This window comes from Chelmon rostratus, chromosome 7, assembly GCF_017976325.1.
Source record: "Chelmon rostratus isolate fCheRos1 chromosome 7, fCheRos1.pri, whole genome shotgun sequence".
NCBI classification, from domain to species: domain Eukaryota; kingdom Metazoa; phylum Chordata; class Actinopteri; order Chaetodontiformes; family Chaetodontidae; genus Chelmon; species Chelmon rostratus.
This window is the reverse complement of record NC_055664.1, coordinates 15,591,544-15,614,254: the sequence shown is the minus strand read 5'-3', so window position 1 is coordinate 15,614,254 and position 22,711 is coordinate 15,591,544. Positions and strand designations below refer to the sequence as shown.

Genomic DNA, 22,711 nt, shown 5'->3' with positions numbered 1-22,711 from the left:
AAGGTGTGTACATTATCAACTATTTGGGGACAAAGAATAGATTGGAAAACTGTTATTTGCCCAGCAGGGCAAGAGAGACAGTGTTGGTATAAATTAGTGTTTATTTGCCAGAATATGCAGCTGCATTATTTCACTGTTAAATAAAATTGTCCCTGAAAAGTTACACAGCATCTCTTAGGATCAGATCAAGGGACTTTAAAGCCTGCTGGGAAAAGACTTCTTCTCTTCACTGGGTCTTAATATAGTGATTTATCCATATTCTGACAACAACATTCAAAAGCTTATCAGGACTGGGCGTTCTGGTTTTGTTGTCAGTATTATACTTCAGTAGACTGTGTGTGTTTAAATGTATATTTTTATTGGTGTGTGTAGTTTGTTTGGCATTTTGCTGCACATAAGCTTCTGAGGACTATCCATTATTCTATCTCACCTTGTTAATGTGCCATCTTTTTTCCCATTTGAGCTCATTTCATTGAGGAGACTGAAGGTGCTCTGTGCCGTTCCAGCAGGGAATTTAGACTTAGGAGTCATCTGCCTGGAAGCTGAAATTAAAAGTGTGAATTCTGTATCGTCTTTTCTATCACTCCCTCAAACAACCTTTCGCACGCTCGCTTCATTTTTATGTTCAGTCCTCCCTGGGGGAGCTCCTTCTTTTATGTTGCTTTAATCTCGTCTGCTGTTAGTGATGCTCCCTGCTCAGTGTACGCTGATTTCAATCTTTATCACAACGCCATGTAAACCTTGTTTAGAAAAAGTGGCCTGATGCAGGAAACTGTTCTGTAAAGCGTCAAAGCCACACGCCCTCCTGCTAATGTTCAGCGTTCTGATGCTCAGTCACAGAGCCATGGATCAGTTTATGAGCGGCTTTGTCTCCTCCAGTTTATTGCATGTTATGAATTAAATGTCCCCGGTCCTGGGGGTCAGAGAGGCTATGAATTTTGAGAAGAAAGAACTCATCTCCTGGCAAAAGACTCAAGTCACTTTTATTAAATTTCTCCTCGTTTAATTTTCTCAAATGCGGATGGATACTAATTACAAGCCATAAATGTAATGTATTGTATAGCTTTTGAAGTGTAATTAGAATGTCTGCCCTAACATGGAGGGGTTTAATTCTGAGATCTCGTGTGCATTTATATACTGTGTGAGACTCACACACATGGACACACGCAGTCATTTTCAGCAGGGATGCAGCAGCGGTGGAGACTGAGTCATCTGCACGATACAGCTGTTGATTTAAATGTATGGGACTGGGGGAGAGCTGGGCAGCATTTTTTAGAAGTCGTATTAGTTTTCTTTTGACACATTCTCCCTCAAGACCTCTCTGCATTTCACTTTTCTTTTTCTTTTTTTTTCTCGGCTCTTGACCGAGATTCAGTCAAAACCTTGGAGTAAAATCTTAAGTTGGTCAGAGACAAGGTTTGATGCTATTTCCCTCCCAAAACACAGACGTGTTTAGACAAAACACATGAGTGTATTAGAGGCAGTTATGGGTATGTCACACACATTTTGTGGCACCAGTCAAAGCACATTGAATTGTTGCTAATAACACTGTATGAGATCAAATAAGGAATTAATAAAGTCATACTGAATATTCATTCTGCTCAAAGTTATCTTTGACTACATATTGAGAGTCATATTGAATTTGTCGAAGCAGAGACTCACATCACTAGTCGACACACACCGGCATCCTCTGTGTGTCTCTACTGCTCTCCTTTGTTTGGTCTCTCGGAGACGTACAGCAGTCCCCTTTCCTCTTTTGTTTTTCTCAGTTTGCACTTTGCAGGCTGGAGATGGGGAATAGATCAAAAGCAGAATGGATGAGCTGTTTTGCAAGATCCCCCAGTCTTAACGGATTTCAAGGCTGGGTGAGACTGCGTATGCGTTGCTTGGCTGGGCGTGTGTGTGTGTGTGTGTGTGTGCAAGTATTTGAGTGTGTGTATGTGTGTAATATGCATGTACATGCAAATTTATGTGTGTGTGCCTGAGTGCCTCTGTGCCTGTGTGCCTGCAAGTTTGCCTCTGTGTCTCTGTTTTTATCAGCCTGAGAAGTGCACCCTTGAATTCCTACTAAGACTCTTGATATAATGTAGCTACAGAGGAACCTTCGCCTTATAGATATTGTTTCATGTGTTCTCTCTTCTGGGTACAGTCAGGTTCACGCTCACAGTCTGTTCTCCAAGTAGTCTTGTCCCTGAGGCATTCCCATTTGATATCACACTCATTGTGATCATCCATCCATCCGTTATCTATAACCGCTTATCTTACCGCTTAGCCACTTCATCACAGGGCCGACATATAGAGACAAACAACCACTCACATCCACGTTCATAACAATGGGAAATTCTGAGTAGCCAATTAACCTAACTTGCACGTCTTCGGACTGTGAGAGGAAACCGACTTTTGCCTGTTCTCCCCATGCCACCTTCATTGTCATCATTGTTTTTTATTTATTAATTTATAAAGCACTTACATTTGATCTGTTGTGCACTCTGTACAGTATGCACCTTAGTCTGCCTCGAACTTATGCAGGGCAGCAAAGTAACAAAAACAACATAACGTAAAGACACATTTTAAAAAGATAAAAAATAAAGCAAATTTTTCTATTGTCTATTGTCTATTGCAAAAATTAATTCTTCTAGCCCACCCCGCTCACAGCCTGCCCATCCCACCCCAGATGAATGCAAGAATGTGATTACACATATGATCTCATCTTTATTAACGCAGCCTCCTCGAACTCTGTGTAGGAGGTTTTAGCACTATATAGTGTATTCCTGCTGTGGAGCCTTGGAGATGTAATGGATGCATAAATGAAAGCAGGTATTCATGCATGGACACTCCAGTGGTGTCTTTCTGCAGTCATATTTTTATCTGCCATAAATGTCGCATAATCATGTCAGACAATCAAACATTTTCGTACTGAACTTTCAGAAGAGTGAAGAGCTGAAATAGAGTAGGACTGCACCAAGGTAATGAGCTCTGAGGACCGGAACACACCTAAAAGTCTTGCTCCGTCCCCAGTGGCAGAGTATGTCTCTACTAATATGGCTGCTTGGGACGAAGACATTTGGATAGTCAGTGTTGTTGGGGTGCAAAGGCTGAGCTGGGACTGTGGCTGCGAGGGCATCCATTGTTTGCTGTGTGCTCTACAGGGAACGCAGCGCTCGGAGAACATGATGCGCCGCTTTGAAGATCTGCTCTGACAGCCGAAAGTCCTTCTCTTCAACCCGCAGTTTGTGTCTCATTTCGGCGCTTGAACAAGCAACGCCGTTATCCGCCATAATGCTAAATAATGAGTGTGATGGCTAGCTTTGGGATGAATTACCACATCTAAAATAACACTGTGCATTTGCGTGTGCTCAGATGTAACAAAACAACAGATTTTAAAAGTGTAGCCAGGTCAGCTTTAGCCACATTTGCTTTTCTCAACATCCAGGAGGAAATAATAGCAGGAGAATTGCGAAAAAAATGGAGCTCCTTTTCTTCAATCAGCTCTGGAGTCATGACTGTGTGCTTTGCCCAATCCTCTCTTTCCTGTATGGCAGTGAAAGCCACCTACACCAACACCTGTGTTTGTCTAGCACCTGAAGTTTGCCTACGGCACCACCCTGATTAGTCTCATTCCTGTTGATGATGAGTCATACCAGAGAGAGCTTCTACAAAAAGATAGCCCGTTTTTCCCACTCACTGTTCTGTAGAGAAAACATCCATAACAGCTACACACACTAATACAAAGCCGTTGCACGTCATTTGAACAATGTGGTCATTGTGAGGCGGAGTGTGTGCACTCTAAATATAACTGCCCTCTGTTTTGTTTTAACCGGGACGCTAGCTGCTGATTCAACTGGTGGTAATGTCCGCCGATGGGTAAAAACTGCATCCTCTTCAGCATATTTTCATCAAGCTGAGATAGCATAATGTTGCTATAAGAGCAATAAAAGTCAATCCTCAGAGGCCCATGAGGATATTATGTTTCTGCGACACACACAGCCACAAACAGGCATGCACATATACAAGCACAATGCCAGAAACACACACAGACACACACACACTTCTGTCCTCGACTCATTTGCGCGGCCGTGACACCTGAATGCTTTAGCCTCGGTGTAAGTGGGCTGTATGACATTATGCTTGATAATGGTAGCTATTGCTTCTCTCATATATGATGGATGCGTCTGTCACGCCGCAGTCTCGCCACACCCTATTGGATACAGCATTTTTCTGACAGGGAAATCAGCCAATCCTGACGCTTCAGTGAGCAGCCCCCCTAATCTTTTCCTCGTGCTGTAATTCCAGGTTGCAGAACGAACCCCGGGTAATCCGTCGCTGGGCGCATCGTTCCACTTGTTGTCACTTTCTTCATCTCGGTCTCTTTCTCCTCGCTCTCTCTCTCTTTATTTTGCACTCACATAAACTCTCTCTCTTTCCTGGTGCGTCTCTTTTCTGTCTCTCAGTTGCTGTCTCTTTCTCTTGTTCTCCCCACCTTATGTTCTGGCTCCCTGGCTGACTGCTTCTCATACTTTCTCATTGATTTTCCTTCAATTCGCCAGCCTCGCCGCACCTATTCAGTGAGTGATTGACATTCGCCTGCATCTTTCTATTTCCCTCCCAGTCTCTTCCTTTTACTCCTCTCCTATTCCCCTCTCTCTTATTATACCCTCTTCTTCCTCCCACCTCCCTGATACTCAGTAAAATAAATAGTGCACAGCACTCGTCAACAGTCTAAACTTTGTCTGAATTTACTTCCAAGATTCACTGGTTGTGCTGCGCAGTACTTATTTTTTGTAATTGCAGTGTAAATACCAAATTAATGACACTGCAAATGAGAAACATCAAGTTACAGCTATTTATATTGTTGTACACAAACACAGTCTGGTGTATAGCAATATGCAGCTCCCTCTCTGTATGATAAAAGCTTATGAGTCTAATAGATTCTCGGGCTGTGCTGCCTGTATAATGAGGTTTTATGCAATGGTTCAATGCTGTTGCTTCACAAGGATTAATGCGATGGTTAGGGTTCCCTTCACTTTAGAGTTTGCCCAACCTACAGAATTATTATAGAATGAGCGCCAAGGGAAATGACATGTAAGATTACTGATGCTCTTTCCTGGCTGTGATATTAATGGCAACTGTGTGGCGCCCTGGTTAATACTTAATCAATTTAATTAGTTGTGTATTGGTGTCTCTCCAAATTTTAGACACTGTTGTCGTCTTTTCATCCTATTTGTGCTATATAATGAGTAGCCTCCCATTTTTGCTGCACAAATCAATAATAAAAAGTGTAATTTATTGCATGAAGTCTCAGAAAGAATAATTACAACATTAAAGGTTTTCAGTCTGTTTGATAAATGTCACGGTGTGTTTTCTCCTGAGCGTGCGCTCCTGCTCACTTCAGCTGGTGTATATGTCTTCCGTCCTGTTAGCTGGAGTGACTCACAGACAGTACAGCTCTATTTCCTCCCTCTCTCAGCTCAAAGAGAGTTGACGGCCGGGCCACCGAAGGGCCAGTTCCTCCCCTGCCGGCATATGCTTCTTCTCCCTTCCTCTTCACAGCTCCTTCATCTCCCTCTCCCTTCTCTCTCCACCTCCTGTTCCTGGTGCCACCCCTTCCCATTACCCTCTCAGTCACCCCCGTGGTCAGACCTTTGGTGACCCCTGCTGAGCCCAGCCAAGCCACAGACCGCCACCTCCACCGGCTCTGAGAACTGATTGTGTACGTTGATTGCTGAACACCATATTTCGCGGGTCCCTTTTTTGGTCGTGCTACAGTATGTTCACATTTCCTCCCTCTCTTTCTTGAGGCCATCAGCAGCAGAGTGCGGCGTGTGTTGTTCGGGGGGCTTGGGTAGGGCTGGTCTATTTGTGTGAGCAAGGTGCTGTTTCTCCCAACAAGTACACCAGAGGAAATGGAAGGAAAGATCTTTTTGATCATACACTCTCAAAGGAAATCTTTGATTCCGGGAGCTCTCTCTTCCTTTTTTCTCCTTTTTTTAGATCTTGCATCAGAATTCATCACCAGCGTTAGGAGGATGGTTAAACGGCTTCCAAATGTAGGCACTGATCAACATGAATGGGTTGAAGTCTCTTGAGAATTTTGTCAATTTAGCCTTGAAACAATCTGTGACCAAGCTGGGAGAGCTTTGTTTACTGTAACTTTTTATTTTTTCTTTTTCAAATCAGCCCTCAATCACTGATCCTATCCAGTCTGACTCCATCCATCGAGAACATTCCCAAAGGTGTTCTAGCATGTGATTACAGAGCTCATTCCAGTGACATGGACTGACTCACCCCAGCATTGTATCAAGGCTAAATTAGGTGCCATATTTTCTCATTTACTCCTCCTATATAATATTCATAATGGAGGCAGGTTGATTATTATGATAAGGGATACTGTTTCTCTACAGTATGGCAATGTTTATATAATGAGGTAGATTACAGAGTTTGAATGTAAATGACCAAAAACAGAGTGTTTTCAATTGTCATCATTTTAGTTCTCAATGAGTCTCGCGGTTTGTTTTTAGGAATACTTTGTACATTTTTTCCAACCAGTTCATAACAATAGGATAATAGGAGTAACCTTAAAATATTCCTCATATATTATATGTACATAGCAGATAAGTTACATCAATGAAACTTGCACAAACTCATAAAAAGACATATTTTGTACATTATCTGTGCCAACACATGGTGCTCCTCTTATTATCAACATTAAGTTTGTGCGTTTTTGCGTCAGCCACGTAAATGAAATGATAGCTTGTGAAGCTACAAGATAAGGAAAGGAAAATTGTTTTGCCAATAGTTCTGCTCGTGTGGTGTCGCCAGTGTCTGAACTTGCACCATATAATCACCGACAGATGATAATAATAATAGTAGTAATGATAGAAGATCTGATACAGCACACTGCAGCACAGGTAGAGAGTAAATTGGAAAGTCAAAAGCTCCTCAAAATGTAGTTTTTAGTTTTACTGGACAACCTTACCTTTTTTCACTTTATCCAATTCTTGTGCAGCTTTTAATAAGCTCCAGGGCTGCAGCATTTTCCCAGCCATTAGAGGAGCAATGTAAATCCTTCAAGGTCAGAGCACACAAATCACCAAGGTCTGACAAATCACCAGTGAGACAAAATAGATTCACAAAATGCTCATGTTTGCACAGAATGTCATCGTCTAGTTGGCGACTGAGAAACATGGATCGAGCAAATAAATGAACGATGCAGGAGATGGCCGAAACAGATTGAAAGGGGATTGCGAGGAAAGACACCATGTGAGGTGGAGGTGTGAATACCCACTCGAGCTGTAATGAAAATGAGAATGTGGCTCTGCGCCACAGGATTTGCCGGTAATTGGTTTAATGAATGCATTCTGTTGCCTCTGATTGAACACATGCCCCGTGTTCGCTCCTCAAGGAGCCACACACATGTTGTCTTTGTTTCCTCTTGCAGTCCCGCTAACTTTTCACCTTCTCTCACAAACGTGGTGATCTGTCCACTGCTGTCTATCCGTCTTTGGCTGTCTTCTGTGAAGGTCATACTGATTCTCCTTCAGAGAACAGGGAGGCAATTAAGCACAGATTGTTTCTATTGGCCTTTTCCAGCTGACTTAGTGACTGATCAGTTTGTGTGTGTGTCTGTGTGCGCGCACTGTCTTCACAGATTGGCCTGTGGCACTCAGAAGATGGACTGTCCATGGAGAGAAAGCTTCCATCAATCAATGTGACAGACACCCTCTTCAACACAACTCTTACCATCACGACAATATTAGTAAGTACCACTGTATGTGCGCTGATAGGCACACATCAGCAGTCGTTTTATTAGCTCAACTCCTGGTCTGATCTGCATGTGGCTGACATTCAGTGGTTGACAGACAATTACCATATCAAAAGCCCATTTTGTATTTTCAGATCCAAACTCGGTCCTCTCGGGATCAGAGGAACTGATGCTGTGCAATTGTTTTGCCCTGAGTACTTCAGATGAGGCTATATCACAGTGCATCAGCAGGAGCTAATAATTCACCATGTCAGCCATTCTTTGCCTCTGTTGTGAATATAGATCCTGTGAGTTCTCTCTGTGCTACCTGTTACAAGGGATGCATTTTTTAAGAAATGTCCTCAATCGCCAAATAGTAATCTTACGAGCTTTTCCTTGATGACAACGTTTTTTTAGCTGGTTTTAGTCATTTTTTTACTCGCTCAGAATTGCTGCTCCGCTTGTGGTTATTTAACAAGTTCAAAAGGGTTAAGTGTAATATCTCAACGCAATTTATAGGCTTGATTGGAGGGCAAATTGCCTGACACTGAACATGCAGGGCGCTTAAAACATCTCATTTTTGTATTAATGAAAAGCAAAACTGTTAATAGCTGTTCCAAATGGCCACAGCTGCCGCCTCCGCAACCTCTCTCCAAACCTCCTGTTTCTTTTGCATGTTTTTTGCAGTCTAAGTGCATTGAATCGTAAATACAGTGTGTGCACTTTTGCAAAGCATCACAGAGAGCTTGAGAGGTAAGTTCACATATTTTCTCACCTACAGACTTTTTTCAGCATCGGAAAGGTGTGCATGGAGGGGGCTGTAGCTGCTATTTGACAGTCTGTAGAGCACTTCGTCTGAAGCATATTGACCCTCATAGCCTCCAGATGCCTGCAGATATATGAGCTAGAACTCCTGGTTATTATTTATTAGCATATCAACATAGTCAGTGGTGAGTCATAAGCTGTTCGCATATCTGTAACTTTCTTAATAAAAAAAACTAGAAACTAAGCCACCTAAACACACACTGAACTAATGTCTAAGCAATTCACAAATGGTGCTGGAACTTTGCACGGTTAATATATTCCTGACTGATCCGGTTCTTAACAGTGATTAATTGCTCATCAATTAATAAATTACCTGTTTTAATTAGCACAACAGATGTGTTAGGAATTTCCAACCCGTGTGAGAAGAGTATACTGCTGCCTTCTCTGTTTTACAGTAGCTTTGATGGGGCTTCTGTGCGATTTTCTGCAGTGAAACATCAGCGGTGATGAATGGATACATGTTGGGATGGCATGAGACCATTCAGATTTCCAGTCAGTTGCATGTGTTTCAAGTCCTCCCTCGTCTCTTGATACACGCACAAACACACCGACAGTCACACACACAAACAGACTGTCACTCGCCCAGCTCCTCCTCCTCACTGATGGATCAGACGATAAAACACAAAGTAGCTTGTAAGCAGAGGCAATTGGCCCAATGTGTTATTCTGAGTGGCTGGCTTATCAGCCGCTGAGCCGTGGGAATGAAGGGAGGACATATTGCCATATTTTGCCACTGAGCAACTCTGCTCAGTCTCAACTGGTCTCATTGAGACTGATTGGGATTTAGATGGAATGGTTCATTTCACACGGGAGGGGAAGGGCACAGGGGAGGGTAGAGATGTGTGTGTGCGCGTGTGTGCATATGCGCTTTGGGTGAGGGGGAGTACAAATTAGACAATGTTTTCACAACAGAAAGAAGGTGTGAAAGAAAGAATTGGCCGAGCACAGAGCTTTGATTTCACTTTGGAGATATAGAGTCCCTGGACCAAACTTCGGAAGCCACCAAGGAGCAATTTTCAGTGCCTATCACAGCTCATTCATCATGGTGTGATTGCTGTGTCGCTGTTATCTCTTGTGGGCGGCAGACGAGCCATAGCTGAAAGCCTCCATAAGAATTCCTTACCTGTAGCAACAGCCTGCGAGTCTGTGTGTGCTCGTGTGTGCTCGCGCTGGCCCTTACAGTGTTTATGGATGCTCTCCTGCAGGCGTTTGTGTGCGTGCGTGCGTGCGTTCGCTATTAGTGCGTTCATGTGCACTCTTGACACGTTCACCCGGCCATTGCAGGGAAGTTTCATTACACCTACGCATGGCCGTCACCTTCCCACTTCCATTTCACAAACAGCTTTCGGAAGAAAAAAAAAAAGACGCAGTCGCAGAATTGATTATCACTTTACTGCTGGGCCACAAGCCATGTGTTTGTAGTCATTGATTGAGTTTGTTACAGGCTCTGTTTAGGTGAAATAGCGTCTTCATACCCTCAGTAGCCTCACTGGTGTAATAGAAATAGTCCATTTTATCCTCCAGATAAAACTCTGTGGTTGTGTTGTTCTAAATCGTGCGTGCTTTCACCCTGTTCTGAAATACAGTAGCATGTCAAGCAGTAGAAAGAATAATCTGTTTTCTTTTCAACATTTTCAGTTCTTTCATCCCGGGTGATTTGCGCTGCGACTGCATAACTGCTGGATATTCAGAGCTGCAGGTTGTCATCTTTTCAAGTGGAGCTAGTTGACTTCTCTATAACTTTTTGAACAGACCTCTCAACAAATGTGTGAATCCAAGGTTAAACTGGAATCAAGGAGCATCAGTGATAAGAGCTACGCTTGCAGAGTGCATAACGGGGTCCGAGCTCCCCATGCAACCCAGAACCGAAGGCTGTGATTCCGAGAGCATCGCTGAGCGGGGCTCAAACAAGCAGTGTTTGTTTGTGTTTGGCTTTGCACTCTCCTGCAGTGCGCACAAATGAATCCCATTCGCACACCTTGAGTCTTTTTTTCTTTACCTTCGACTCAAGTTTCAGTCCGCGTGTCAGGGCGAGCCTCATCATGTGTGCCCCTTCTGCAAAAGCCGATCACCATCAAGCCTCTCTCTCCCACCATGCACACAAACAAACATTAATCATTCATTCTCTATGAAGCTGCAACAGCGCAGAGGGTAGATCGTAAGAAAATACTCATCCCAGCATAAAGCCACCAATATGTGAAATGCCTTTAGCGAATCATTAAACACCCTCAGATGTTAATATATCACTCATTTAATTAGGGTCTTAAATACCACTCATGCTCAGCGCTCACAGAATGCAGGACTCTTTGTTATTCCTCCTCTGTGAGAGAAATCAAATGGCGCTTTACCTGTACGAACATCTGTCTTTGGTGCCAGCTTTACACCACTGTTTAGGCAATCATTCCGCCTCAGTATTTAAATCCCGACCTATTTTTCTTGTTAGTGCCAGAAACCTGCAGTCACTGCTGTGACATTTCTGTCTTAGTCCACCACAGCGCTCTCGGTCACTCCCTCAGTTCTCCTGCAGCCTGCCCTCGTGTCGCTGAGTGCTCTCGTGTCCTCTCCCGTACATATCGCTGAGACTCCAACAGTGCACTGTAAATGCAACGGTGCTGACTGATAAAAGCAGACACAGAGGCAGATTTTCGGGATCGGTGGCACTGAGGCACATGCACGGATCTGTTCCCATTTCTTCAAGTTTGTACTCCTTCTCTCTCTGTGTTCATCTCATTTGTATTTGTGTTAGCTTTTATTGTTTTCCCGTCAAGCACAAAACATTTTGTTGAAATCTGCTGCATAGAAAATTAACGTGACCCAGCCCGTTCCCTATTGACCCAGTCTTGTCAGAGCTTCTGTGGCTCCTCCTCAAACAGGACTACAAGCCCCTGTGAGAGAATTATATCTCAGCTGGCAGTCTGCTGGGCTCTGGAGAGCAACTTTTTAAGGATAAGAAAAGCGTTGAGGAAAGCGAGAAGGGTTGTGTGAAGACATCTTGAACACCCTGAGGTTTTAAAAGGGGAAACTCCACCGTGGTGTGCGAAGCTGAACGCGAACAACACCCACCGGTGCACCTGGCGCTCTGTGTCTCTATGTGTGTGTATGTGCACTCGCTTCTTCCTCCAGAGTTATCAGTCCGCAACCAGACTCCTCGTGGCCTGGGAATAAGAGGCTGCTTTAAAAGTCTGCATTTCTTTATAGCTTCAAATCCACAGCTTTATTGCTGTTTTGCTGTGGTGTGGAAAAGGAGGTAGATGGAATTTCCTTGTGATTTTGCCTTCACAGAAGACAGCACTTTCATGCCCCTGCACAGACTTTTGATACCTTCTGTATAGTTATTTTTATATGATTTTGTTCTCAATTTCACAAAGGCTTTTAGCGGAAGTCATTCTTTCAGTGATTTGTGTTTGGTGGAAGTTTTTGGATGAGTATGAACTGCAGCAGGTATGTGAACTTTTAATAGCAGTTTCCATTTCTGCAGCCCCACATAGATCCGGTTAATAGACGTTTTTGACTCGTCGTTCTTATAAGAGCAACTGGAGCTCAGAGAAAGAGAGGCAAATTGAAACAAGACACAGGAGTAAAAGGGAAAAAGGGGAAAACACATATTGGCTTAATATCACTGTGTTATTGAATGCTGTTGGGTTTTTACTCGTGTGATTGATGGATGTTTGCCAGGTCTGATTTTATTAGTCTGCACTTAACCAGGTCAACAACGAGGGATGGAGGGAAGATACCAAGGCAATATTTCCTAGCTCGAGGAGATCTGGCATCCGGATGACGACGGCCATTTGCTCTAAATATAGAATGCTTTTACTGTTCTTCACACACATAAATCAACAAGAAGCTGGAGATTGAATTACGGCTTTTGCTTAATTAAAGTGTTGTAGTGGGGCACAAACATGCATTCATCCAGGCACATTATTGGTCCCCTGGTCTGTCGGTGTGAGGGGCTGTTAAGTGGCTGCAACAGACTATAGACGTGTTCTTTCATTTCTTGCCTGTCCGGCTCGCGTTATGTACAAAATGTCTATGAAAGCCAACCTCTGTAATAATGTTGCGGAAATTGGAAGGAGAGTGAAAACGTTAGAGTCGGTCTGGCTTGACTGCAAGTCGGTGCCTGAAACGCTTCAGCTGTCTGTGAGCTGTGAAATTAGCATTTATATTGTGTTGTATGGTGAAACATGAGCATGGAGGTGTCACATTAGGGCAGTGAGGTGACGTGTTTCATCTGTTTTAAGGAGTTAATATACAGACGGACAGATTTACTTGTATAGATTGGTGTCACTAACTGGCTGAAAACTTGACTGATGTCTGAACGTGAGAAGCTTTTTGTTTTCTTTTACCTTCTGAAAGAACAAGCTGATTATTTGCTGTTGTGTTGTTATTGTGAGTAAATCCAATGAAACAATTCTTTAGTCCGCCTTTCAGTATTTTCGGACTTCTCCGGCCTCTTTTTGGCCCCAAGTCTAAGTCCAGGTGTTCCCGCTGACAACACATGCCTTTAAAAAAACTGCTTGTGAATATATAGTATTTGAAAAAGGTAAAAAAGCAAAAACAATGAATCTGTTGGTGTTATTTCAGCCACAGATGCATCCTCGTCTCCTAGAAATCTCATTGACTGTATATGCCACTAATCTGCAACAGCAAATATGTTGTGAAGGGAAACATAATGGTGCCTTGATTACATTTTTTATCAGCATAATGAGAAATTACTGTTACATGGCAAGTCAAAAAAATTAACATGTGATTAATGTGTTTGCAATAAGATGTCATAGCAACTGCAGCATAATAAACCTTTTCAGTGGATTGTTTATGCGCTTACACGTCTATAGTCTTTTTTAATATTGATGAGTAACGACTTAAGCACAAGACCTGATGTGGTAGCTGTATTAGCATTTAACCCAAAAAAAATCATTTTTTCCAAACCTTAAGAGAAGCACAAACGGGCCTCTCATGAATCCCAATGTCACAGCCTTGAGCTTTGGACACTCGCCATCCCGCCCGACTTGAGTGCGATGCAAAAATGTCGTTCACTTGAAAAATGTTGCTTGTGAACATAATCCAGGCGCCAATTATGTTCCCCAGCACGCCGTAATTAGGAAGACAAATCAGTATTATATGAATGTAATTTGAAGGAGGCAGGTCAGTGTGTATTTCCAGCAGCAGGTTGCTTTACGTGTATGTGTGTGTGTGTGTGTTTGTGTGTGTGTGTGTGTGTGTATGTCAACTCAAAATAAGCTATTGTGTTAAGATGAGAGAACACCCAGTGCAACAGGGTGGCTCACTGAGGTGTTTTTAATGATTTTTTGGACAAGAGTGCGCAGGAGAATAACCTGTATCTGGCTTTGGCGAGGTGACAAACGTTAGCGTTGACAACAAGGGAATAATCGCTGATCCTTACCATTTACACATGTCACATTACTGTATCTTGTAATACGTTCTCTGTCATCCTCCTCTCTCTGTAAGACTGCAGGTTATTGTTGCGACACAGCGTGAACTATGAGCCTGGTTAGATCATTTGAATCCGTATGCAGATTCGAGGAGCAGGCGGAGCAAGTCCATCAGTAGATACTCCGCACTCATTCTTATCACAGCGGAGCAGCAGGCTGTGGGTCCTGCCGTCCGTCGATGCAGCGAGAAAGAGGCGAAGCGGGCCAATCCCGTGTCATCCGTGCGGCGCCACAGGTGGAACCAAGCGGTTGCCATGACAACAGGGAAGGTCACAGTAACAGCTGTGCCACCCAGTGTGCAGCAAGTTCTCAAGTAATCTCAATTTCAGTGTAACTGCTATTTCTGTGGCTTTTCGGTGTGAGGCAGCCGGCTACCACACAGCCCTCAGAATACATCACCGCAACACGACTGCTTATGCTTAACCCTCCTGAGAGCTGTCACAGTGGCTTTGAATGGCTTACGCACATGACTCTGTGGTGAATTACAAACACCGCACCGGAGGCATTTATGTAACACAAGTAGCCACCAACCTAACAAGACCACAGTTCAATTGATTTCTGTGCACTAGTGTAATTTTTTGCATAAGCACACGAGCCTTTGTTGTTAAAAGAACAACATCCAATAAGGCTCCTGTCCCCAATGATAAAGGAAACAAAGCTTTGTTTTCCTCAGTTTATTTTTTTTTTTAAATGGGGAGTGTTGGCATGGGAAAACACTTAGACGTGTTAATCATTGTTATCTGATGTCATGTTGCCAAAGTAAGTTACTTTTAGCTGGATTCAGGGGCTGAGTGCAGGGATAGAGCAACAGCAAAGTGGTACATAACGCTGTCTTTTTTTATGATGTAGTGCAGCCTGAGCGGAGCAGTTTGACAGTTGCATTATATGAAAAATAGCACAATAAGGGTGGCTCCAAAATACACCACTGTGGGGCTCTTTAAATCTTCCTACAACATCAACTAAATGACAAAACAAGCCATAAATAAACAGACCGCCGAACAGAGAGTTGCTTCTCTAAAAGACAGGTTGTAAATACGTGTGTGTGTATGCATGTGTGTGTGTGCGTGTGTGTGGTGGGAGGAAAACTACTTTTGTTTCTTATCCACTTTTTGCTGGATATAACAGATTAGCACTCGCCTGCCTCCTCCTGATTTTAGTGCCTGGCTGTGCTTCAAATCCTCACATCTCACTTTTCATTGAAGGCAGTAAACCTGACGTGATCTCTGACCTCCAGAGGACATATGGGACGCTTCCACCTTTCGTTGTGACTGTAAATTGTTTTGTTCTGTAAAACAGTCATATTAGACATTAAAGAGGCACTCTAGCAATTTGGTTGTACGCTTACATAAAGCTGTGGGGCCTCTCAGGAGATAGATTTTAAGAAGAACTGGCAAAGTTAAAGCAACAGAGTCGAATATATCCTGATGTTTAGTCTCAAGTATAGGTCAAGCCATCAAAAACACTAAATTCTACATGTCCCATAGTAATACCAGCCTTCTGCTGAAAAGATGGTTTAAAAAAGTTATAAAATCTATCTTCTCTATTCTCCATCTTGCTTTGTCTTGCTACCTTTTATAGACAGTCAGTTGGAGATGTCTTCAATGCAAACCATGTGTTTTTTCAGGAGAACCCATATGTGATGCTGCGGCCAAACCACCAGGAACTGGAGGGAAACGACCGCTACGAAGGCTTCTGTGTGGACATGCTGAAGGAGCTGGCAGATATTCTCAAGTTCAAGTATCGCATCCGGCTGGTGGGGGATGGACTGTACGGCGTTCCTGGAGCCAACGGAACTTGGACCGGCATGGTCGGAGAGCTCATCTCGAGGGTATGTAAATACATACACGTGCACAGACTGAGGTGTGGCCAGAAAACAAGCCTTACAAGCATAAATTAGCATATTTATCACATCATATATTCATGTAAGTACACCAGTGTCCAAAGCTTGGCCTAGAAGCACTCACACACACACACACAATTGTATCGCTCAGCTCTCATATAGTTCACAGCTAGCAGCTTTCCTTCATGTCATACACTCTTTTTTCATTCAGCAGTTGGCCTTTTCAGCTTAAGCATTGTATTTTCCAAAACAGTCATGGCTTGTTGGTGGCTTGTTCCCTGTCAGCTCCTTTCCTTAAGCCTTCTGAACTGACCTTAACAGACTTTCCTCCGGATTCACTCTATGTTGTTGCTGTGAAATCTCTAAGTGAGGTCTTATGCTCTTGCAGCTACGCTGCATGTAGCTGTTAACAGGCAGATAAGGTTATATAAGGGAGCTGAGGGGTGAAGATAGGGAGGAGAAGAAGTGAAGCAGGCGTGGAAAAGTGAGGAGGAAGACTAGGGCGAGGAAGAGAGAAAGAGGAATGAAGTAGGCAGCGACTGAGCCGATCCTAAGAGGTGATCTGTCTCAATTCTGTGGGCTAATGGAGGGCAAAGCCATTAAGTATGTAAAGCAAAGGAGTGCCTGCTCTCGTTATTGTCACAGCCTGCCACCGCCCTCGTCCCCTGTAAGTTGCCTGTGGAGGACTGACCTTCAGAACAGTCAACATGTGTCTCTGACAGCAGCTCGAGCTGTGGAGTGGCAAGGCGGAGGGCGGACAAAACGTATGGAAGCGTGCTTGAGAGGGATTTGTCATGGGATGGGGCACATCTGGAGGGATGTTCCACAGTGGACATAAAGGCTTGGGCTTGTTTGGTGAAAGGCTTAGAAAGGCACGGGAAGATGGCACAGTGAAAAAGATTATGAGAGAAAATAAAGGGTTGGAAGGATGAAAGTTGAAAAGTTGAAAGGATGTGAAATCTACTCCTTGGTAGCAGCAAAGGAGGAGGAGAGCCTGAGGTTACTCTGGAGAACAGATACCTGTGTCCCTGCCTCTGCCGCTCAGACTAAACAATATTTCACAGTATGAGGGTGATTAGTTTGACGGGTGTCAGACAGCCTGAGCTAACAATGAGACATGCCTGGTACAATCCTGACCAACGAGTAAGGACAGTATGTCCTGGTTCTTTAATCCACAGGGCTGCAGCTAGAGAGGACAGGCATGCAGCATCGCCACAGACTAAACTCTTGGAGTGAAATACTACATCCTGGAGGGCAATGTTTAATTCATCCCTCGCATTCACAGGTTTTATTTTGTCCTCTTTTTCCGGTATGGCGTGATATGACTGAACGCAAGTGGAAACAGGTGTGATGAAGTACAGAACAGCCGATATTACATTGTAGGTTTTTTTTTTCACTTCTACTAGAAGGCATAACAACAGGCAGGCAGAGGAATCCAGTAATCAACATTAATATTCTATCATCACATGAATATTTCAGTGGCTGTTACGCCGTACGTGTGTGTTCATTTTTCAAAGGATCATTGTCTTTCTTTGTTGAAATTGCCTGGATGGCTCCCTGTGTGTGGCTTCCTTCCGGCGCTGGGAGCAGGCGATCAGGTTTTCAAACGCCGGAGAGAGAAAAGGGATGAGGCGGACGCCGGGACAGCCAATGATGGAGGGTCAAAGCCTGCGGGCTGAGGATAGGGCAGCAGGAGTGCCGGCTGGGGCGAGGTTACGGAGGCGGAAATTTTAAGCATAATGCGCTAATTGGAGCTCAGACATAGCGGGACTGGGGCTTTTAGGTGAAGTGCCAAATGTCCTCTGGTGGCGTTTTGAGCCTGTTCTAAAGGTTAGAATAATTATGGAAAGAAAATATTTTCTCAGCTCTTTAAAATGGATTTTTGTGGCAAAAACACTCCCACTCGTGTCTCAGGCGCCCCTCTTTCGTGAAGATGCAAACAGTGTGCTGTGGATTTTGAGTGGCGTCTGCAGTGCTGCTGCCGCTGCAGCAGAGCTCCTCTCTCCTCACTCTCATCCTCCCATTCCACTCCGTCTCCCCAATCCTCTTAGTTCTCCTGCAGCGGACAAAGAGCACTGCGTTGCTGCTTTCACTCTTTGCTCCTGGGGGAGATGAAAAATCCCTTGCAGTTGCACTTTGCTGGCCTGTATTATTAGTAGGGAGCCATCCGGTGTTCAGCATACATTGACCATTTCTGTGTGAGTGTGTGTGTGTGTGTTTTACCAGCCACTGCTTTGTCAAGTGATTTGTCTTGACAGCGTTCCCACTGGTTACCCTGATCTCTCTTGTGCCCTACACACACACACGCGCTCACACACACACACACTCACACACAGTGCCAATGCTGGATTACCCTCACCAAAGATAGTGCTGTTGGCGGACAAAGAGGCTATGGGATACAAAAGGGCATTATAAGAGAATTAGCATCTAGTTGCCCACTTCTTATGTCATCCACGTCTTCTTTTCAAGCGCTGAAGTTGGTTATGTCATTAACTTGAGTTACGGCCGTGTGTCTTTGTTTCAGAAAGCTGACTTGGCAGTCGCGGGCCTCACCATCACTGCAGAGCGTGAAAAGGTCATTGACTTCTCCAAGCCCTTCATGACCCTCGGCATCAGCATCATGTACCGCGTCCACCTGGTGAGTAAGCTCCCACCATCCTCCCCCACACGCACCCACACTCTAACCATCAAACCGACTCTCATAAAGCTTGTGGACATACCGCAGCAGGCTGTCGAGCCTTGTCTAACGGCTGGAAAAGAAACACTCTCCCTTTTGGCCTGTGGAGTTTATCACTCATAGTTTGTCTAAATCCCTCCACAAACTCTCCCCCTTTGCACCTCATCGACTCCTTTACCTCTCGGCTACTCTCTTCCCCCTGCATCTGTGTGTTTTCGAAACAATGCCTTCCTCTCCTCCAACCCTAGTCCTGCTTTTTCGCTTCTTCTCTATCTCCTCAGCATCCTCTCCCTTCTGTCCTTGCAGCCTCAACTTTTTAATAGTGTCCAGTTCTTTTCACTTCTCCTGTGTTAGCCCATTTCCTCCTTCTGTTGCTGTGGCCCCCCATCTTGCCAGCACCAGATGGCGCGTTTTACTGTGCGAACTTCCTGATGAATGTAGCAGTTTCACAGTTGTTGTTTTTTTTGCTTGCCCTCGGAATGAGTTTGGCCATCTTATTCACACGCGCAACGCCCTCCATCCTCCGCAGAGAGCAAACCCAAGCAAGAAACAGTGAAGCAACAGCCGTGCAGGTGGAAATGAGCCAGTGTCTGCAGAGTCAGTGGCCCATTAATCATCAGTCCACCCCCAAAACCCAAGGTGACACAGCGAGGCCTGGTATGGCACTGGCCACAGGTCGAATTGAGGTGTTGTGGCACGTGCGGTAGCTAACATTAGTGTAGCATCCCAGAGGGACGTTTACTTGCCTTTCCTCCTGCTCGTGTACACCTCCCTCCTTCTCACCTCCCCATAGTCAGCACACAGCGCTAATGGGTGTAGCAGTGAGAGACTCAATTGAGCGCCAACAGTTGGGGAGAATCAATCGATGTCTGCAGCAGATGCAGCGTTAAACGGGCTGCTGGGTCGCACGTCACCTCTGAAGTGGGAGGCAGCATGAGGGGGTGATATGGAGCTGATGTCCCTCGGGGCTGACACACACGGAGTCACAGAGTTGAATTAGCTCAGACTTAACGCAGCTGACGCCCAAATTCCAGATTAAGAGGTCAATAAGAGAGAAGTGTAGAAAGTTATTAAGGTTTAAGCATTAGCGTATGTAGTTTTTTTAAAGGATAGAAACAAGAAAGGTGCAAGACAAGAGGTGTCCCTTGTCTTTCTCTCTCTCTCCCGCCATCATTTCCTCATGGTCTTTTTACTCTCACATCGTCTCCTGGCATCTTCTCGGATCTTACTCATGGCGGTCCCCCTGTGTGCCTCTAAAATTCGATATTTGAATTTCTGTGACTGCACTTGTTTAGTTCTAATCCACTGACTATTGATCTGAGGCACAGTGATTTCTACAAGAGGGTTTGCTGCTTATTTCAAACTTTAAATGAAAATTTGGTCTGATCAATAAGAATAGCGAATGCAATAAAATAAAGGGGCCTGTTGAGTATTAATTACCCTCAGGCTATATTGGCCATTTAATCTCCATCTCTCCTCTTTGTCAGTATGCATGTATTGGATGTCTGTCTGTCTCTCTCTCTCTTTCCCACACACACACACACACAGTTTTTCCCTTCTATTGTGCATCATTGTTGTCTTGTCATTAATTTCTATATGTAAAGGCTGTGACACACGCTCTGAGCCAATCAATATGGACAATATTTTTCTCAATAACAATCTATAACAATCTAATCCCGTTTTGGCAAAATGACTCATGTGCATTTTAAAGCGATCTCTAACTGTTTCAGACCAAAGGCAGCAAAAGTCAATAAATTAATTTCCTGTATGAAAAGAGGCAGCAAACCTGGACTCTAACTCTGTGGGTTCATCCACTCTAAAAACTGTCACAGTCAGCTTTTCCCTGGAGCACTCAGAACAGCAGCAAATCACAGCACTTAATTACCTGTCACATGATTTTCTGTCACTGTTTTATGTTGCACAAAAAGACAGGGGATCTGTATTTCTGGAGGGATCACTGTTGCTTCGTACACTCTTTCTGTTGTGTGATTTCTGGGGCGCCACATTGAAATGAAAAAAATACAGCAAGAAACCTCAGACAGCTTGCAGCTTGTCTGCAGAAGATGGGCTGTAGCTGTCTGGGTTGTCCACCTGTCTTGCCTGACTCTTTTGTGGCAGGCTGGGGATAGTAATGTTTTATATACAGTCATGTAATAGTGTATATTATATGGTGTGTGTCCTTGGAGTCATGCATGTAGTTTGAGGCCATAAAAATAAATTCGATTTGCTTTTCCACACAAATCAAATAGCATACATTTACCTCAGCAGCCAGCGCAATATGCGAATTGGACATCACAGTTATGTACCGAGATGTAACCCAGAGCTACTGTCCACCCCTTCTCATAAAAACCATCCCTCCCATTGCATTCATCATCTGTACAACACAAAGCCGTATCCTGTAACCCCAAGATCCCAGCACTCTGTGGTACTATATATCAGACCATTTAAACATTTCCTCCTCCAAATGTGTGTGTGTGTGTAAGAGAAAGAGAGAGCGGCGTTTGATTAGACATAGGAGTTAATTAGAGATGTGTGGACACCATGTCAGATTCAGCAGCTGCCCTGTGGGTAGATCGCGGCATATGGAGCTTTATTGACTCTCTGGCTGGTGGCCACACACGACCTCAGAAAGAATTACACAAAAAACACCCACATAATTCCACAGACATAACAGCACAAAGGCACACACTGTGTCTCATGCGTGTACAAAACACACAGACATAAAGCCAGACAACCTGGCGCGCTCAAGAGGCAGCAGGATGTTGTGAATATGACCCTGTGACCTCTGCCAAATCAAGCTGCTCTCCGCCGATTGCCCCTGTGGCTATCTCAACAACCGTAACAGCTGACAGCTTCTGCTCTGACACAATTAGAAATGCGCACACTATCAAAGTCCCCCGGAAAGAAAAGGACAGAAGGTTGGGGAGACACAGGGAGGGAGAGGAAGAAAGACGACATAAAAGAGACTGAGCAAGAAATAGGTAGAAAGAGAGGCAGAAGGGGTGGAGAGACGATGTGGGGAAATGAGAGCAGAGAAGCGAGCAGGAGAGTGAGAGCTGAAATGACAATGGGAAGTCTCCTTCAGTGAGTCAGTATGCAGGCAGGCAGCCTCAGGGGGCAACAGTGTGGTATGAATACCAAGAGGCAGGATGACTAGGTGAAATCCTTGACTGGATAACCTCACCAGCTCCTTCAGCCACCCTCCTGGCATGCAGGCAATCCCTCGAGAGAGACGGCGGGAGGGGGGCTGGTGAAGGTGGGACAGTGGGAAGTTGAGAGAAGAACAAGGGCAGCGCAAGGTAAAATGAATGAGCTCTTTATCTGTGTGTTAAGAGCGAGAAGGGATATATACATACTATAATAGGCAGCAATTCCTTGCTGTTCTATTTGTTGAGACGTACTCATAAAAACAGGTCGTAAAGGATGTTTCACCCTCTGTAGCACGTCTGCAGTCTCTTCCACCCTTTGATTTGCCTTTCGCCCTCTTATCATCTTAACGTGACAATAACCTCTATAAAATGATTCCCCTGCCTCTAATAAAAATAATTTAAACACGGCAGCGAATAGCCAGGGTAACTTGTGGCTATAATGCATACTCATATACTCACATTTAGTGCTTGTGTATTGCATCAGGTTTAATATCTAACTCAGGCACCAAGGCTGCTGCTGCTAGTTTGTTAGGTCATTTTGTCATATTTTCGGGAAGCCTCTTTCCAAGTGTAAACAGTAACTACCAGATTAGGTGTGGTTGCTGTGTTTTCCCCAGCCAGAAGTCACCTACCCGCCGCCTCTGTGCTCAGCCCTGGTGCTCGCCTTGCCCTTTGTTGCCCAAGCGCGTACTGTATCTGCCCTTCTGTGGATAACTGACAGCATAGACAGCTGCTGACAAGCTCAAAAACACAAGCACACACACACACACACACATACACACACACACACACAGACACACACACAGCTGCTGACAGTCTGTCCTGCATACACAGACTCACCTTCCAAAATGGACAGAGAGAGCGGACCACCCATGCGAGCTCACTGCTAGAGCAATAATCCTCAGCCATTTGGATGGACTGTACTTTCTTTCTTGAATTGTCTGTATGTATCACAGATAACTTATGAATTGCTAAATACACTTGATATTTGCGTACGTAAGTTATTTATAAGTGTGCTAACGTCAGTGA

General features: G+C 44.3%; 1 protein-coding gene across 1 annotated transcript in view; it reads left to right on the top strand.

Moving 5' to 3' along the window:
* grik4 (glutamate receptor, ionotropic, kainate 4) overlaps window positions 1-22,711 on the top strand; it is a 144,876-nt gene that overhangs the window by 111,811 nt on the left and 10,354 nt on the right. Inside the window, exons 10-12 of the mRNA XM_041940181.1 lie at window positions 7,649-7,756; window positions 15,641-15,844; window positions 18,381-18,494. Coding sequence (XP_041796115.1) covers window positions 7,649-7,756; window positions 15,641-15,844; window positions 18,381-18,494 — 426 coding nt within the window. The remainder of the gene's footprint in view (window positions 1-7,648; window positions 7,757-15,640; window positions 15,845-18,380; window positions 18,495-22,711) is intronic.